The sequence below is a fragment of the Ranitomeya imitator genome, chromosome 7 (genome assembly GCF_032444005.1).
Source record: "Ranitomeya imitator isolate aRanImi1 chromosome 7, aRanImi1.pri, whole genome shotgun sequence".
Lineage (NCBI taxonomy): Eukaryota > Metazoa > Chordata > Amphibia > Anura > Dendrobatidae > Ranitomeya > Ranitomeya imitator.
In genome coordinates, this window is record NC_091288.1 from 40,011,159 (window position 1) to 40,031,250 (window position 20,092).

General features: G+C 41.0%; 2 protein-coding genes across 3 annotated transcripts in view; one reads left to right on the plus strand and one right to left on the minus strand.

Annotated features, from left to right (window-relative positions):
* The window catches only part of LOC138646079 (bile salt export pump-like), a 78,141-nt gene that overhangs the window by 22,442 nt on the left and 35,607 nt on the right, over positions 1 to 20,092 (minus strand). Inside the window, exons 13-15 of the mRNA XM_069735548.1 lie at positions 19,918 to 20,028; positions 18,351 to 18,476; positions 12,814 to 13,017 (exon numbers count right to left, since the gene is read on the minus strand). Of these exons, the coding sequence (XP_069591649.1) occupies positions 12,814 to 13,017; positions 18,351 to 18,476; positions 19,918 to 20,028 (441 nt within the window). The remainder of the gene's footprint in view (positions 1 to 12,813; positions 13,018 to 18,350; positions 18,477 to 19,917; positions 20,029 to 20,092) is intronic.
* LOC138644552 (glutamic acid-rich protein-like) lies at positions 3,136 to 10,278 on the plus strand. Of its 2 annotated transcripts, XM_069733082.1 has the most exons (4): positions 3,136 to 3,244; positions 5,770 to 5,976; positions 6,266 to 6,376; positions 7,866 to 10,278. In XM_069733082.1, exons 1-4 carry the CDS (start codon positions 3,184 to 3,186, stop codon positions 10,193 to 10,195), a joined length of 2,709 nt encoding a protein of 902 aa, XP_069589183.1. In that variant the 5' UTR covers positions 3,136 to 3,183; the 3' UTR covers positions 10,196 to 10,278. The 2 variants fall into 2 exon arrangements, with proteins under 2 accessions (XP_069589183.1, XP_069589184.1); XM_069733083.1 differs by lacking the exon at positions 6,266 to 6,376.

Below are 20,092 nucleotides of genomic sequence, written 5' to 3' on the forward strand. Positions count from 1 at the left end.
TGGTCCTACTTCTGGTTTTGCCTGCTGAGTCCCTAGTCCATTCAGCTGTCAAGCAAAAGAGCGGAGTCCTCCATGACCCTCCACTCGGTGTACACTTCACTGCACGCTTGCCGATATTTGAGAGTTCTCGCTGCGCTAGTCTAGGATCTCTACTCTGTGGCCTATCCCTCCCCACAGTCCGGCAACGGCCCTCACTCACTCTGCTCTCCGGCAGGAAGTCCTTCTCTTTTCCCTCTCTACCCCCTCTCTGCAGGTTATGGGTCTCCTCCTTCCTCAATTTCCTTCCCCCCTGCAACAATAGACGCGGCCTCAGCAGTTCTGGACCCCATGCCCTGTCAGTTCCCATGGCCCAATCTTCCTCCTTGCATTCAGTAAATGCACTCAATACTTGGTCGGGGCTCCTTTGGCATCAATTACTGCTTCAATGTGGCATGGCATGGAGGAGATCAGCCAGTGGCACTGCTGAGGGGTTAGGGAAGCCCCGGTTGCTTTGATAGCAGCCTTCAGCTCATCTGCATTGTTGAGACTGGTGTCGCCCTTCTTCCTCTTGACAATACCCCATAGATTCTCTATGGGGTTAAGGTCAGGCGGGTTTGCTGCCCAATCAAGCACAGTGATACTGTTGTTTGTAAGCCAGGTATTGGTGCTTTTCACAGTGTGGACAGGTGCCAAGTCCTGCTGGAGAATAAAATTTCCATCTCCTAAAAGCTTGTCAGCAGAGGGAAGAATGAATTGTTCCAAAATGTCCTGGTAGATGGCTGCGCTGACTTTGGTCCTGGTTAGTGTTGAGCGATACCGTCCGATATTTGAAAGTATCGGTATCGGATGGTATCGGCCGATATCCGAAAAATATCGGATATCGCCGATACCGATATCCGATACCAATACAAGTCAATGGGACACAAATATCGGAAGGTATCCTGTAATGGATCCCAGGGTCTGAAGGAGAGGAAACTCTCCTTCAGGCCCTGGGATCCATATTCATGTGTAAAATAAAGAATAAAAATAAAAAATATTGATATACTTACCCTCTGAAGAATGAGCGCGTAAAGGGCCTTCAATGACGTCGCAGCTTGTGATTGGTCGCTGAGCGGTCATGTGACCGCTCACGCAACCAATCACAAGCCGCGACGTCATCAAAGGTCCTTAACGCGCTCACTCTTAGGAACGAAAGCAAGGCGGTTGCGGCGGTGACGACCAGGGCGCGTCAGAGGGTAAGTATATCAATATTTTTTATTTTTATTCTTTATTTTTCACATTAATCTTAATCCTGATACCGATTCCCGATATCACAAAAATATTGGAACTCGGTATCGGAATTCCGATACCGCAAATATCGGCCAATACCCGATACTTGCGGTATCGGAATGCTCAACACTAGTCCTGGTAAAACACAGTGGACCTACACCAGCAGATGACATGGCTCCCCAAACTATCATGATTGTGGAAACTTCACACTAGACCTCAAGCAGCTTGGATTGTGGCCTCCCCACTCTTCCTCCAAACTCTGGGACTTTGATTTCCAAATGAAATGCAAAATTTACTTTCATCTGAAAACAACACCTTGGACAACTGAGCCACAGTCGAGTTCTTTGTCTCCTCTTTCACCACATTGTTTCCTTCCACTCAACTTTCCAATAATATGCTTGAATACGTCACTCTGTGAACAGCCAACTTCTTTAGCAATGCACCTTTTGTGGTTTACCCGTCATGTGGAGTGTGTCAATGACTGCCTTCTGGACATCTGTCAAGTCAGCAGTCTTCCCCATGATTGTGGAGCCTACTGATACAGACTAAGGGACCTTTTTGAATGCTTAGGAAGCTTTTGCAGGTGTTTTTTGTTAACTATTCCAATTTACTGAGATAATGACATTTGGGTTTTCATTGGCTGTAAGCCATAATCATCAACATTAACAGAAATAAACACTTGAAATAGATCACTCTGTTTGTAGTGACTATATATAATATATGAGTTTCACTTTTTGTATTGAAGAACTGAAATAAATTAACTTTTTGATGATATTCTAATTTTGTGAAAAGCCCCTGTACATCAAGAGGTATAGATCTATCTATCTATCTATCTATCTATCTATCTATCTATCTATCTATCTATCTATATATCTATCTAACTATCTATCTATCTGTTATCTATCTATCTATTCATATCTATCTATCTATCTATCTATCTATCTATCTATCTATCTATGTATAATCATTCTATCTGTCTATTATCTATCTATTTATCTATCTATTTATCTTTCTATCTATCTATCTATCTATCTATCTATCTATCTTATCTATCTACAGATGTTTCCATCCTTATTATATCCTGAGTTGAGTTAAGTTATAGTTATCTGTCTTCCCTCCTGGATTCTACATACATACATTAATTGTTCTCTTGTGTCTACAAGACTGGGGAGTTACCCACCACTCCTCTTGGGCTATCTGCACAAAAGCTGTTCCACTCAGCATGTCCACATGGACTTTTACTTTCTGAACCCTGTTCACACAGGTAATATACAGATGATCAGGTTTTTAAATACATCAGATAGGGATTGCATACATCAGGTAGGACTGCTCTGATATGGGTATACCTTGACGTTTGGTGGAGCAGCTTAGTATATATTTTTTGCAAAAAACGTATCAACCAAATACCCTGTTTTTTACATCTTTTTACTAGCACTTGCGGATTACTGTGATTTTTTGAAACTGAGTGTTTTTGGTTCTACTATTCTCTTTTGTGTCTTCAAGTTTCTTGGTGGTGTGTGAGCATGTTCCTACAGACTTGTTCACTGTGCGAGTAGCCCATGTGTTCCTGTTTCCATACATACATTAATATAGGAATCCATACCATGATTATAAGAACACAGAATGTCTGAATGTTTTCATGGTCAACAGCCAACAGTTACATTAAGACAACAAAACATGAAATGTGAGTTATCAATAGAATGACATAAATGTCCATAGAACAAAGGTGTTCCTATTAACAATTAGTAATCACAGCTTTCAGTGAACTGGAATAATTCTCTAATTATGGGGTCTGATTATACTAGGTAAAGCTCATTGGTCCTGGCCTTGTATAAATAGCCGTGCAAATATCAGACGGATATATCAGGTAGATGATAAGTTCTCCTTTGTGAAGAATTATATCCACATAGGCCGAGCAGTCTTGGGTCAGCAAGTATGAAGCTTCTTCTCTTCTTCCTCCTGCTTGGAGCAGTGGCAGCGGCAGTACTCCCAGATAGTAAGTACCCACTGATTGTGCTTTCATTTTCTTTCAAGACCATATTCCATTGGCAGTATGGAATTTTTAGGTATTGATATATTTCAACTTTTAGTGGATGCCGATCAAAAATCATACAAGTGCTGAAAGTTTTCACTATTCCCCTAATCTGACAATTGTCTCTATGCATCTGTACAGGGATACACCTGTCAATATAAATGATTAGTCTCATGGCCATGGGAACATGTCAGCACTTCCAGGTGGTATAGATTCAATCTGATGTCCTAATTCTATCTAAACAGTCCAAAATATTGCCAAGTATATCACAGTGACTCATGCTGGATAATATATTTTGCACGTCTTTAGACACTTTTTTGTCTAAATTTCTTTATTTTAAAGGGACTCTGTCACCCGAATTTGGCGGGACTGGTTTTGGGTCAGATGGGCGGAGTTTTCGGGTGTTTGATTCACCCTTTCCTTACCCGCTGGCTGCATGCTGGCTGCAATATTGGATTGAAGTTCATTCTCTGTCCTCCATAGTACACGCCTGCGCAAAGCAATCTTGCCTTGTGCAGGTGTGTACTATGGAGGACAGAGAATGAACTTCAATCCAATATTGCAGCCAGCATGCAGCCAGCGGGTAAGGAAAGGGTGAATCAAACACCCGAAAACTCCGCCCATATGACCCAAAACCAGTCCCGCCAAATTCAGGTGACAGGTTCCCTTTAAAGAAATAAGGACATTTCTGTTTTGTAATTTTTTATATTCCTTGCAAAATAATTCCGGTACAATACATCTTTTCAAACTACCATATGTTGGGATATTAATTTACTATTCCTACTGGAAATGTATACATTAATTGACAACTGGGCATTACCATTCCATACAATAGAGTATGGCCTATTGTTTCAGAATTTTTCTTTTAGAATACAGGAAGCTAATATAAAACGTTAGAATGATACTACAGTTAATTAAAATGGGTACTTTGTTGTTGTTTTTTGTAGCCATTTTTACAAAAGTGTTAACCAGATCATGCTCCTGGGTGTCACATTTGCAATAGCTTCTAGTAAGATACGGACACACAAAACAACCTTATAAAGTAGCAAATAATCTATCAACAGTTACGGAGAGACTGCTACAAAGTAACAATCAATATGGCAATAGATAAGGTTTTTCTATTTGCAAAAAATGGTAGCTTTGTCCCAATAGAGAAATGACAATATATCTGCAAGGAAAGAAAATATAACTTGCAAACACTAGTTATTGCTCCAACTTCTTATTCACTGCAATTGCCCTACTGTAAGTCCTATCTAATAGCAGCACCAATCAATCAGTCACATAGAACTGCTGTCCATTGTCTCATATGGCGGAGCATTTTATGTGCCACCTGTCTCCACTGCCTAGTGCTTGTGAAAGCTTCCTCCCTGACAGCTTTTACAAGCAGAAGGCGAGCAAGTACACTGTAAAACTGCGTCTCATAGATAGAGGATAGAGCAGAGATTCTGCACACAGAATTCACAGATAGTATAATCCATGTGAGTCAGAGGAGTTATTTCTTTAGCTGCTCGAGGGGATAGCCAAAAAAGGAGGGTAAAGCTTTGTGGGTAGAGGAGGTGTCTGAGAACTGCAGGGAAAGATTTAATAATGATGATATTAAACTACCGTTTTACTCAGGAGGTTTCCAGAGAACGACCCTTTATCTACACATGATAGCATGTACTGTACTGGTGGTCAGACTGGCGATCATATGGACAAACTGCTAATAATGAAATGTTGACATTTATAACTTAGCTCATAACACTTTTGCTAGCATTACTGTGTCTTCTTGTTTTCTTTTTAAGTTTTGAGTACCAAAATAGAGACACATTTTATTGATCAGAGCCACCACCACTACCAAATACAAGGAGAGTTACAGGGTGGAATCCATCTCTTTGATGAAACTTCTCCGGTCCAATAGGAATGGGTAAAAGTTCAGACAATATCATGTTGTCTTGGGGCACCATGTTTTTACCTTGGCAGAAGTGGTCAGTGTTAAATTGTTGGTATCATGCAGAAGTCTCCTCCAGAACAGTTTGATATATTTGTTAGGAGTAGGTTATTTCTTGTACTGGCCACTGTGATAACTGATAACCCTATTTTGGTCCCACTGTGGTTAATATATTTTTGGGTGGCTACCATAATTTTATTAAAGCAGTTATACAGAGGTCCCATCAAAAAATATTGACTGTGACTTATGATGTTAAGATCAATCATTAATATAGATGATCAAAAAAATTTGCAAGACCCTGGTCCAGGGGCAGTAGTCAATTGCCAACATGCCAGAGCCAAGAAGAGGAGGGTCCTGGGAATATTTTTGATAAACTCAAAAAAAAATCTTAAAAGTAAGAAAATTACGATTAAACATAGTGTTCTCTAGTGGACCCGATTTTTATCTGTCTTGATTTAAAATTGTCTCTATCAACCCAAAAGGTTTCCCAAATAGAGTGTGAAATGTATAAAAGGATACTGGAGTTGTATATGGTAATTTCAATGCATCATTTATGCAGGAGCCCAAACAGAAGAGGAAAAATATAACAAGTGTCCTGAATTTTTTAAAAGAAATGACACCTCTCTTTATGACAAAGTCAAGCAAAAACAACCAAACTGGACAGACCCATGCTCCTCCGCACCTTGTTCTACAGATGCAGATTGCAAGGCCGACCATATTTGCTGTGAACTCCACTGTGGGTTCAGATGTATACTTGATTTCCAAGGTAAGAATCATCAAATGATGATAATTGTCACCTGATGTTGATATGTTGTATTGATATATTGATAATAATAAAAGCTTAGGCAGATATTCACACAACTATTGATGATCCCTTGTGATAGAGCACCGCAGTCAGGCAGTGTGATAACCTATCTCAGTGAAACCCACCTAAGACGTAACTTTACGCAAGTAGATAATGATTGCCTACTTCCATATTTTAATCACTCAAATGTGAAAAAAATAAAAATAAAGTTATCTAAATGTTAAAAAAAACTCACACTTTCTGTTTTCAGCTTTGGCTCTGAATAAACTAGGAAAACTGCCTGCCACGATACAGGAGAAAGGAAACCAAACGAAACTATCGAAGCCAAATAAAAATCTTATACAACAAAATACAGGACATGGTATATACCAGGGTAGTAGATGGTGAAAGGCTAGAAACTGGGTATTACCATTCCACGGAATAGAGTATGACCTACTGTTTCACAATGTTTCTTTTAGAACGCAGTAGACTAGCACAAAACATAAGAATGATAACAACAGTTAGTTAATATGGGTAGTTTTCTGATTTTTTTTTGTCATTTTTGCAAAAGTGTTAACCAGATCATGCTCCTGGATGTCACATTTGCAATAGCTGCTGAGGAGAAATGGACACACAGAAACAAGCATATAAAGTAGCAATCTATCAACAGTTATTGAAAGACTGCTACAAAGTGACAATCAATTTGACAATAGATAAAGTCGTCCCATTTGCAAAAAATGTCAGCTTCAGCCCAATAGAGAAATGACAATATATCTGGAAGGAAATAAAATATAACTTGCAAACATTAGTTGTTGCTCCAACTTCGTATTCACTGCACTTGCCCTACTCTAAGTCCTAATAGCAGCACTGATAAATCAGTCACATAGAACAGCTGTCCATTGCCTCATATGGCAGAGCAGCAGTACAATTCATGTGCTGCTTGTCTCCACTGCCTAGTGCTTGCGAAAGCTTCCTCCCTGACAGCTTTTACAAGCAGAAGGCGAGCAGTAACACTGTAAAATTGCATCTTATAGATTGAGAATAGAGCAGAGATTCAGCACACAGAACTCACAGATAGTATAATCCGTGTGAATCAGAGGAGTTGTATAACTCATCTATTTTATCATTACTCTGCTATATAATGCAGAAAGTATATCTTTAGCTGCTCGAGGGGATAGCGAAAAAAGGAGGGTAAAGCTTTGTGGGTAGAGGAGGTGTCTGAGAACTGCAGGGAAAGATTTAATAATGATGATATTAAACTACAGTTTTACTCAGGAGGTTTTCAGAAAACGACCATTTATCTACACATGATAGCATGTACTGTACTGGTGGTCAGACTGGCGATCATATGGACAAACTGCTAATAAGGAAATGTTGACATATATAACTTAGCTCATAAGACTTTTGCTAGCATTACTACGTCTTCTTGTTTTCTTTTTAAGTTTTGAGTACCAAAATAGAGACACATTTTATTGATCAGAGCCACCACCACTGCCAAATACAAGGAGAGTTACAGGGTGGAATCCATCTCTTTGATGAAACTTCTCCGGTCCAATAGGAATGGGTAAAAGTTCAGACAATATCATGTTGTCTTGGGGCACCATGTTTTTACCTTGGCAGAAGTGGTCAGTGTTAAATTGTTCATATCATGCAGAAGTCTCCTCCAGAACAGTTTGATATATTTGTTAGGAGTAGGTTATTTCTTTTACTGGCCTTTGATCTATAAACCCACCAGTGGAGGAAGTATTGAGTAGAAAACTATCACAGTAGGAAATGGGAAGAATCCTATGGTTTTAGCTTTTTGGGAACTGTGGCTGGCTGTCGTGAGACCACTGTGATAACTAATAAGAACTTGCACTTTCTGTTTTCAGCTTTGGCTCTGAAGAAACTAGGAAAACTATCTGCCACGATACAGGAGAAAAGAAGCCAAACCAAACTATGGAAGCCAAATGAAAATCTTAAACAACAACTAAATACAGGACATGGTATATACCCGGGTAATAGATGGGAAAAGGCTAGAAACAAAAGAGATCTTCATGAAAGGAAGCAAAGACATGAAGATAGCTCTGAGGAAGAGCAAGCTCTACCGATAAGTGAGAAAAAGAAAGAAGATAAAAATGACAGTAAAAGGGATAGAAGGAAAGTTAGTGAAAATCAATCTGTACAAGAAGAAGGGAATGAGAAAGTTAAGGAATATGACAATATAAAACATCAATGTGAAGAAGGAAAGTGTAGAAAGGGGTGTGAAAAGAAGAGCAGACATTCAGAAGAATGGCAAAAAGAAGGAAACAAAGAGAACATGTCATGCGAAAAGAAAAAAATGCATTCAGTGGAAAAGAAAGAACAGGAAACTAAGAATGTAGGAAAAACTAGTAGGGACACGACAAAGAATAATGATGAAAACATAGAAAAGGTAAAACGGGAAGCAACTAACAATGACCTTCAAAGAGACCTTCAAAACAGACACGCAAAGCATGGAGAACAGGGGAAGCAGAGAGCAGAGGAAAATAGACATGCAAAACATGGAGAACAAGGGCAGGAGAAAGAAGAGAAAAAGAGATGTGCAAAACATGGAAAACAACAACGTGAGAGTGCAGAGGAAAATAGACAAAGAGGAAATGATGACAAACAAAGGGAAAAAAGAGTGAAAGAAAGGCACGATAAACAGGTAAAAATTACTAGAAATAATACCAGAATAATAAGGGAAGTAAATAAAGTGTTTGAAAATGAGAGAAAAGAAAGTTCCAGTCATGAGAATAAAGGGGATAAATCATCAGCGAAAATTAATGAAGTACAGAAATTGAGAAAGGAGAAGAACTGTACGAGGACTCAAGAGAATAATAATAAGCATGCACCAAATAATAGAAATGGAGAAAAAAATATTCCCCAGCCAGATAAAAGCATAAGACAGACATCAAGAGAAAATGTAGAGCAACATTCCCATTACAACAGAAGTCTGAAGCTAGGAGAAAGGGAAGGCCAGAATCCAGGAAAAGAGGAAGGGCAAAAGACAGGAGAAAGGGATGGACAGAAGTCAGGGGAAAGAAAAGGGCAGAAGCAAGGGGAAAAGAAAGGGCACAATTTACATAAGAGAAGTTTGAAGCCAGAAGAAAGGGAAGAACAGAGGAAAGGAGAAAGAAAAGAGCAGAAGCAAGGAGAAAGGAAAGGGTACAATTTAAATAAGAAAAGTTTGAAGCTAGGAGAAAGGGAAGGACATGAGTCAGGAGAAAGGGAAGGGCAAAAGCAAGGAGAAAGGAAAGGACACAGAACAGGAGAAAAAGAGGGGCAGAAGCAAAGAGAGAGAGAAGGGCAGGAACAAGGAGAAAGGGAATGGCAATATTTCCATAAGGGAAGTCTGAGGCAAGAGGAGAGTGAGGGGCAGCAAGAAGGAGAGTGGGTAGATAAAGCACATAAACATAAACACAGCAAAAATGGAGGATGTAACGATGAAAAGGCAAAACATGCAATAGATGAAGAAAATAGGAAAGTAGCGATTGCACAAAAAAAGAGAGAAAAACAGGACTCTAGTTCAGAAGAAATTCAGACTGTAAAAGAGAAGAGACATGCTTCAAAAGAGAAGTTTAATATACAAAAAGTAGAAACAAATAAGAGCAACAGAGGAAAAAATGAAGGAGAACACAAGAATAAAAAATATAAAGCCACCAAAAATAAATCTGATAGTTCAGAAGAAGATAAATCCCATGAGGGAAATGAAAGCAATAGTCAAGAAAGCCATGAAGATGAGCCTAAAGAATCATTGCATGTCCAAATTTCTGAGCAACTATCAGTTACCCCAAATAACCTGTTACCTGTACCAGGTGAGCAAACCCCAGATTTGAATAGTGAACCATCACCAATTCCATCAGATGAACCATCACATGGAGAGTCCCAGAATGCAGCTGGTGAGGATACATTTTCAGAAACTGAACAGCTGTCAACTGAAAACATTCAACAGCCCCAAGAGTCAGATATCAAGCAGATGGATGGTGATGAGCTTCAAGATCTGGACAGTGTTGAGCCACAAGTTCTTGACAGTGACCAGCTACAAGGTCATGAAATTAATGAAGCTCAAGTTTTGATCAATGATGAGCTCCAAGATCCGGAACCTGATCATTTCCAATCAACACCACACAGTGAACTGTCACCTACACAAGATGGTGATGGGTCGTCAGTTCCAGAAAATGAGCAAATACCTACTTAGCCTGTCATTACGCCTATTTCTAAGCCATATTTAACCATCAATTCCACCATCTCAATAACTTGTCTTATCCTAGGATGTACGGTATATTATACATAAATGTCCATGCCATAAACTGAATGGCCTGCAAAGAAAAAATGTATTGCTGACTACTACTAAGACTTGTTTAAAATGATGTTATAGCTTTTCAATAAGAATAAAACAGAAACTCAAAAATAAAGTATCCATCTCTGACTTCATCAATTGAGTAACATTTACTACTGCCAACGAGGGATTATAATTAATTTATAATTAGTAGAGTTTACATTTCTTTTTATGAGGCACAGTCTGAAGGCAGAGGCAGAAAAGATGGTGCCATGGCGCAGAGGAGTATCATCCTTGAAAACGTAGAACCTTCTGGTTAATGCTGTTGTCCAAGACATTTATACAGTATCATTTAACAAGGCGTCTAAAATTGTGAATCCTAACAGTGTGTAATGTAATCAATGTTAGCGTTCTACTGTTCCTACAATCCCAGTGTTGTTCATCACGTGAACTTATGCAATGTGTATAACTGTGATCACATATTAAACATGTTACACAACACAAGGAGAGGTTTATTAAGGATATGCTTCACGCCAGGGTGGTAAATGTAGCAAAGCGCAAAACAAAATAGATCATGAAAGCAATGATGATAGCTCTAAGAAAGTACAACACTTGTAGAAAGTGAGGAAGATAAAGATACCGCAATATCACAAGGGATAAAGAAATAAAAAAAGGAACTAACTGGGAAGGATAAGACTAGGAAGGAGGAATCTAGTAAGTGTGAAAATCAGAGTGCTGTTAATGTAAGGAGACAAATTTCAAAGGAAAAGTTTAATAGGTGAAATTGGCATGACTACAAGAAGTTAAGATAAATTCAAAGCCTCCAATAATAAATCTGAGAGATAACAGGAAGATGTATCAAATGGGGGGAAAAAAACAAAACTCAAGAAGTCTACGAAGAGGCAACCTAAAAATCAACACTGAGCAACCATAATCCCTATCATTAGTCTGTCACCAGTACTAGTGGAGAAAACACCAAATTTGGTTAGTGAGCCATTCTAAATTCCATCAGATGGGTAGACTCGTGGACCGCTCTTACGTAAATCACAAACACTCGAATGCTCCTTATCTGAGTAGCTACCATCCAAAAGAATATTCAGCTCCATGAGTCAGATATCAATGAGATATCAGATTTGGAGAAAGAAGAAATATTCCTCACCAAACAGCTATCACCTGCAAGGTCCAAACAATGATCAGCCACAAGTTATGGCTGTCGATTCTGAAAAATGATTAGTTCCAGTCAGTTCCAGATGTTGAACTGTCACCTATACAAGATGTGGATGGACCCTATGTTCTACAAATTGAGCAAGTACATTAATCGGAAGTCCTAACTCCTATTTTCATGTTTCAGGGCCGGGTGTGCGGTTACAAACGCTGCTTTGTATATGCAGAGCGGTGACTGAACCATCGCTGGTGCCGCCCCGTGACTGAAATAGGAAATGCTTCTGGGGAGAGTAAAGTTAATTTTCTCCCCACAGTGTTCAGCTACGTGCAGGCTCTGGCCAGTAGTAGAACACTATTAGCATAGCATTTTTTTCTGGTGATAGGTTCATATTAAAGGGAATCTATCACCAGGAGCCACTCCAAACTATCTACAATATATTGTCAAATTGCTCTCTGAAAGACAATTCCATCCATACCTTTATTTCTGCAATCGTTTGCTTCCTGATGATGAAAAGATAGGTGTTTAAGTTCAATTGCAAATTAGGCTTAAGTGCTCTGGGCATGCCAAAGCACTTCCCATGGTTCTACTACCTCCCTGTCTTTGTTCTCTACTTAGAGTCACATTCTTCTACAGTGTAGTCGAGCCCATGAGCTTGTCAAGCAGAAGATCACATGCTGGCAGGGAGCAATAGAAAGGCAGCTCTGGATTAGTAGTAGGCAAGTAATTCTGATGTATTTATTTCATGAAGGTCGTGCCTTTGGACCAAATTACTGTGAAAGTTAAAGTTAATGGGTATTATCTTGATATTGATTATCTCACTCCAAGCATTCCCAACTGATCAGAGGATTTAACAGGTCATGGCACTCCCAATCGCTGTATCCCCTTCATTGTTTCCCAGGTTTGCACATGTTAGAGTGGTCGTGCCCATTTTCTACAGTGCCAAGGACAGCGAAAACAAAATGTAGGACAGTGTGTCTGGTCGATGGTCTTAAGGGTCGAAATCCCACATTCACTTGTATGGAGCTGATTTGCAATGAGCAAAGTAATCACTCCTTAAATATCATAAAATCCCTTTAAATAACCTATCAATGGTGACCAATGCGATGGTCTACATCTTGGCCCTAAAAGAATACAATAGACAATAGAAGCAAAGATGAAGATGTAGTAAACTTTCTGTAAGGCCATCACAAGTAGCTTTTCTGCTACTCAAACTAGAGAACCCATATGTCGAGTAGCATAAACAGAGACAGATCATGACGATTTTACAGTATTTCCCATCTATTATAAGTCTTTTAGTTGTATGGAGTGTGTTTCCAATGCTTTGCTAAATTCTTTTTCTATTTTAATGAAATTTGTTGAAAACAAGCCTAACCTGTGGTAAGTCCATGATGAAGTTGTAGGCATTGGCTTCTTTTGCTGCTTTGATGATATCATCCATAGTTGCACTGTCCTTACCGAAGCGGATGTTTTCTGCAATAGTTGTAGCAAAAAGGACCGGCTCTTGCTCCACAATTCCAATTAGAGAGCGCAGCCACTGAATGTTTAGTGAGCGTATGTCATGTCCATCCAAGGTCACCTATTGGATTCAAGGAGAGGCCAAAACTTACCAAGATGACCAGTAGACTCAAGCTGCCGCTCTTGTATATTTATCGATATGGTACAATCTTGACTAAAGATTCGGTCTAGGGGCTATATCAGTAATCTGTGCCCGTGAGACGGGAGCCCTCTGAAACATCAGCTACCTGACGGCATCTCCAACTCCTCTTTTGATTAGCCAGCCTGGCAAAAATGTCATTATTGCAACATGACGCACATGTGATGTTGTGCCAGGCCGGCTAATCATCAAAGGAACAGCTGTAGATGCTGGCAGGTAGGAGACAGTTCTCTTGGGCTTCTGTCTATCAGCCACAAATGACTGATATTTCCACTGGTCTGGATTCTGTGAATCAATTTGCACCATCTCTAACGTCCAATTTGCTTTTTTTTCAGTTTTTTTCTGTTGCTCCAATACGCACAAATGAAATAAACAAGTGTATAACAAAATATTTGCAATTGCAATAATTTTCTGGGAAAAATACATCGTTTTCTGAAACAATTTAAAGGGACACTGTCACCTGAATTTGGATGGAACAATCTTCAGCCATGGAGGCGGGGTTTTGGGGTTTTTGATTCACCCTTTCCTTACCCGCTGGCTGCATGCTGGCTGCAATATTGGATTGAAATTCATTCTCTGTCCTCCGTAGTACATGCCTGCACAAGGCAATCTTGCCTTGCACAGGCATGTACTATGGAGGACAGAGAATGAACTTCAATCCAATATTGTAGCCAGCATGCAGCCAGCGGGTAAGGAAAGGGTGAATCAAAAACCCCAAAACCCCGCCTCCATGGCTGAAGATTGTTCCCTCCAAATTCAGGTGACAGTGTCCCTTTAAAGGATGCCAACACTTTCGACAATAACTGTACATGGGCATGGAAAAATGTAAAGGGTTTTGGGCTGCAGAAGACAGCAGGGTTATAAGGAGAATATTTTCTTTCTAGATGAGTATGTGAAAAGTTGGCAAGTATGTACAGTACAGACCAAAAGTTTCTCATTTAAAGATTTTTCTGTATTTTCATGACTATGAAAATTGTAAATTCACACTGAAGGCATCAAAACTATGAATTAACACATGTGGAATTATATACTTAACAAAAAAGTGTGAAACAACTGAAAATATGTCTTATATACTAGGTTCTTTAAAGTAGCCACCTTTGCTTTGATGACTGCTTTGCACAGTCTTGGCATTCTCTTGATGAGCTTCAAGAGGTAGTTACCGGAAATGGCTTTCACTTCACACGTGTGCCCTGTCAGGTTTAATAAGTGGAATTTCTTGCCTTACAAATGGGGCTGGACCATCAGTTGTGTTGTGCAGAAGTCTGGTGGATACACAGCTGATAGTCCTACTGAATAGACTGTTAGAATTTGTATTATGGCAAGAAAAAAGCAGCTAAGTAAAGAAAAACGAGTGGCCATCATTACTTTAAGAAATGAAGGTCAGTCAGACTGAAAAATTGGGAAAACTTTGAAAGTGTCCCGAAGTGCAGTTGCAAAAACCATCAAGAGCTACAAAGAAACTGGCTCACATGAGGACCACCCCAGGAAAGGAAGACCAAGAGTCACCTCTGCTTCTGAGGATAAGTTTATCCAAGTCACCAGCCTCAGAAATCGCAGGTTAACAGCAGCTCAGATTAGAGACCAGGTCAATGCCACACAGAGTTCTAGCAGCAGACACATCTCTACAACAACTGTTATGAGGAGACTTTGTGCAGCAGGCCTTCATGGTAAAATAGCTGCTAGAAAACCACTGCTAAGGACAGTCAACAAGCAGAAGAGACTTGTTTGGGCTAAAGAACACAAGGAATGGACATTAGACCAGTGGAAATATGTGCTTAGGTCTGATGAGTCCAAATTTGAGATCTTTGGTTTCAACCACGGTGTCTTTGTGTGATGCAGAAAAGGTGAACGGATGGACACTACATGCCTGGTTCCCACTGTGAAGCATGGAGGAGGAGGTGTGATGGTGTGGGGGCGCTTTGCTGGTGACACTGTTGGGGATTTATTCAAAATTGAAGGTATACTGAACCAGCATGGCTACCACAGAATCTTGCAGTGGCATGCTATTCCATCCGGTTTGCGTTTAGTTGGACCATCATTTATTTTTCAACAGGACTGTTACGTGTTACAGAACCACTCAGCCCCCAGAATATGTTGTGCAGTTATATGTATGTATAATAGGTTCCATGTGAGATGCATGTCCCTAATGCATCAGCCCACAGGCTGCGCCCCTGGGCAGAGGGGACACGATATTCCCCTTTTGACTGCCCCCCACATTTGTAATTCCCACAGTAAATATGGTCAGGCTCCGGCCACCTGCGGCTATTGTAATGTATGTCTGGCCTGCCGCTTTTCTATTGGCCTGCCCTCTGTATCTGTGTGATATATTCTCTGTCCTGTGAGTAAAGTGTTGTCAGACTGGAAATACATGGAGAAGCAGTGATCTTTTATATGCGCCCATGCAACCAAGCAATTCCAGCCAGCGTCCTTCATTCACTCTCCAGCCAAAGCAGAGTGGACCTCCTGAAACATGGGGTGGTACTGAAAGAGGTACCCCAGCTTGGTAGACCCCGTTATACTGGTGGCAGCAGTGGGATATGATACCCCTTCTATAGGAGGAAAGGAATGAATGGAAAACAACTACCAGAAGTTAAAGAGGACTACATTAAAAGATCTGGTGGAAGCCCGAGGGTTGATAACCAGCAACAAAACAAAAGCGGATTTGATAGCAGCCATCATGGAACACGACAGTGCAGCGCCCCCAATGTGAACATGGAGGAGACTGAATTCCAGAGGGAGGTAAAGAACAGACTGGCGTTCTAAGGACTAAAACCTGCAGTAAAGATCATACGAGAGGTGATGGCTGATGTGCGTACTGATCTGAAGGAAAAGATGGCCGAGCGGACCAGGATAGAGCTGGCTAAGATGGAGATGGCAGAGCAGAGAGAGGAGAGTCAGCGAGCAGGGGGAGCTCTGGCCTTCGACAAGGTACCTTCAACAGTAAGCCACAAAAAGATCGAGTATAATGCCTTCTGACAGTTGGGGGAGGCAGAGGAAGACATTGATGGCTTTCTGCAGGACTTTGAGCGGCAGTGTGCCCTTCATCAAGTGAAGCCGGAGGAACGGGTTCAGATTCTGGCCAGCAAGCTGACAGGCCGGGCAGCGGACGCCTATCGCACGGTACTTGATCAGGACTGTATGGACTATGAGCGGAGCAAAGAAGTGATCTTGGCCCGGTTTGCGCTGACACCAGAGGCATACGCCAAAAGTTCCGCGGACTTATAAAATGCGTAACCGATACCAACGCTGAATGGGCCTGTAAATTACGGTGGTCACTGCTACAGTGGGTACAAGGGAGCCAAGCATCCACTAAGGAGGACGTCCTCCAGCTCTTCTTGTTAGAATGATTCTTTAATGGACTAACCCCCGAGACACAGGAATGGCTTCGGGACAGGCGGCCAACGACTCTTGAGGAAGCCGCTCGTCTGGCCGATGAACATCATGATGCCAGGAGGCCTCAGTTGTCCAGATCAAAGATGGTCACTAGGGGTCCGCCCATGGACCTGGTGGGCCTCAAACCACCGAAGATTGTAGGGAGACCAGCTAGAAACCCGGCCTACCACAGTCCCCCTGGGGTGCGATGCCACACCTGCCGTCAGCTGGGCCACCTGCAAAGACAATGTCCCAACCGTACTCAGCATTCCCAGCTGCCAAAGGCAGGAACAGCTACCTTCAGCCGGGCTGCTGTACACTGCTACCAAGGCGAAGCAGACCTGGCAAACAAAACGGTAATGCCGATGGACTGAGTCGACGGAACTTGTATCAACCACATAAACTTCGGTCATCCCTAAACCGATCCGTTAAGGATCAGACTGTGTATGCCGATCGCGTAGCTGAAAAGGGCAGCCGTGTTACGGAACCACTCAGCACCCAGAATATGTTGTGTAGTTATATGTATGTATAATAGGTTCCATGTGAGATGCATGTCCCTAATGCATCAGCCCACAGGCTGCGCCCCTGAGCAGAGGGGACACGATATTCCCCTTTTGTCCGCCCCCCCCACCTTTGTAATTCCCACAGTAAATATCGGCAGGCTCCGGCCACCTGCGGCTATTGTAATGTATGTCTGGCCTGCCGCTTTTCTATTGACCTGCCCTCTGTATCTGTGTGATACATTCTGTGTCCTGTGAGTAAAGTGTTGTCAGACTGGAAATACATGGAGAAGTAGTGATCTTTTATATGCGCCCATGTAACCAAGCAATTCCAGCCAGCATCCTTCATTCAGACTCCAGCTAAAGCAGAGAGGACCTCCTGAAACATGGGGTGGTATTGAAAGAGGTACCCCAGCTTGGTAGACCCTGTTAAAAGGACAATGACCCCAAACACACCTCCAGGCTGTGTAAGGGCTATTTGACCAAGAAGGAGAGTGATGGGGTGCTACACCAGATGACCTGGCCTCCACAGTCACCAGACCTGAACCCAATCGAGATGGTTTGGGGTGAGCTGGACCGCAGAGTGAAGGCAAAAGGACCAACAAGTGCTAAGCCTCTCTGGGAACTCCTTCAAGATTGTTGGAAGACCATTTCCGGTGACTACCTCTTGAAGCTCATTAAGAGAATGCCAAAAGTGTGCAAAGCAGTCATCAAAGCAAAAGGTGGCTACTTTGAAGAACCTAAAATATAAGACATAATTTCAGATGCTTTACACTTTTTTGTTAAGTATATAATTCCACATGTGTTAATTCATAGTTTTGATGCCTTCAGTGTGAATTTACAATTTTCATAGTCATGAAAATACAGAAAAATCTTTAAATGAGAAGGTGTGTCCAAACTTTTGGTCTGTACTGTATATGAGAAACTTAAAGGGGAAAAGGGAGCTAGGAGGGATAGAAGGACATGCAACCATTTGACATTTTAATTATTGTCCAGATCTATTCTTTTTAATTGCATGTGTAAATTGCAAAATTCTAAAATGACATGACTGCATTGTTCATGTGAATTAGAATAAAAGTTGGTATTAAAAAATTAAAAGTTATAAGAAACTAAAATATTAAAGCAGATACTTAAAAAAAAATTAAAGCAGATACTTAAAAAAAGATGTCACAACTTTATTGAATTAATACTCATGGCAATCAGAGCAAATTACTGAAATGTTCAAATCCTATTGAGAACCAAACCAAATTTCTAGATGCCGTGATGACTATGTATAAAAAATCTCACCACTAGAGAAAAGTGGAATAGACCGCTTTACAGAAAAGCCAAAGAAGCATTATGACAATATAGTTATCCCATCGTTATTTGGACAACAGCACTCACCATGCCTTCATCGGGATCGTAGAAGCGCTGAATGAGTTGAACTGTTGTACTTTTTCCGGCTCCACTGGGTCCAACAAATGCTGTGGTCTCTCCAGATTTAATAATCATGTTTACCTTGTCTAAAATCTGAGAAAATTGTGATATATTGTAGTAGTTATTTTAAGAATAAACAAATGTTATGAATTAATTGGCGCCTCTTATTGTGATGCCATATGTTCTCATACAGAGCCATAAATAAGAAGCTTGTGTTGTATGAATACGAACCACTGTTAATAAAGAAAATGTATACATTCTTACTGTGATTAATCATTAATGAAGGCTGACAAAAAAAGCTCTTATTCACATTGCACTATGGTTGGCGCATTCAAAACTCCATACGCATCCATAGGACTCCCTTTGCTTTACGGAAGTCAAAAAAGTGTCTTCTTGACCCATGGTAGCCCAATATATGCTAGCATACTTTTCTCTATGTAATAGTGTAGTACTTTACAGAAAGGTATACAATAAAACTATCAGTGATATACCTTTTATTTACAGTCGAAAACCTATGGGCGATGTGTCTTCACAGTGGGCAGTGAGATAGCGTGGGTTGTCAGCACCTGGGCAAGGCAAGTATTATGCCGCTTAACCCAGCAATGATGCTCTGAGTGCCCTATTTAAACAAATAATGTCCCCTGAGTGCCTTCTTTATAAAATATTAATGCCCCCTTAGTTCTCACTTAAAAAAGTACTGATGCCACAAAAGTAATAATGCCATCTTTGTGCTCCACCCTGCTAAAAAATGAAGTTTAACCTCATGTAATCTGAGCGACAGAAATGTCTTCTCCCCTGCAAACAGACTGCTGAATGCAATGACATAATTGTTCCACCTACACCGGGACGACAACATCTTGGCCGTAGGTCTACTGCAACCTGTGGCCTACAGGATGGAGAATAGTGGGGCAAGAAGGTAATGGCTACCTGCTCTACCGCAGGATCCAGTCATATCGGGTCTTGTCGAAAGTGTAGTTCAAAATCGGGCTTGTCTGAAATCAGGGGCAGCCGGTCAAAACTATAAAGCATGTGAACCACCCCGGGTCTTTGGCATTATCAACACCACCACTACTATTTTAAATTTTCAATCTTTCTCTTGTTGAACAAAAATTGACTGGTGGCCTTAAGGCTGCTTTGTTCTTCCCTTACTTGCTAGACTCCAGTAGATGAGAAGTCTTCCTGGTATACATATATACATTTTCTCCTTGTAAGTAATTATCTCACGCACAAAGGGTAAGGCCGGGGTCACACATGTGAGTGTAATGCAAAAAACTCGTGCAAGTCTCTCACCTCAATTCTCGGCACTGCCGCTGGCACTCAGGACCGGAGTGTTGGCCTGCATGTATTTCTATGCAGCTGAATGCTCCGGTCCCGAGTGCCGGGTATTGATGCGCGAGTTTCTCGCATTGCACTCGCAAGTGTGACGCCGACCTTATTCTGAATATTCTCAGAATGATAAGTGCTCTTTTTCAATAGTAACATTTGAATGCAAAACAACTGCACTAGAAATATTGAATGTGACAAGACATCTTACCTTGACTTCTGGTCTAGACGGGTAATGGAAAGAAATGTTATGAAATTCTATTTCTCCCTTGACCTTGTCCAGTTTGTATCCTTCTTCTGACATGCAGTCAATTTGTGGCTCCTGCATAGAACCACACAGAGATGTTACATCATTTGTTTTCCTATAACGGTTTGTGCACACGTCA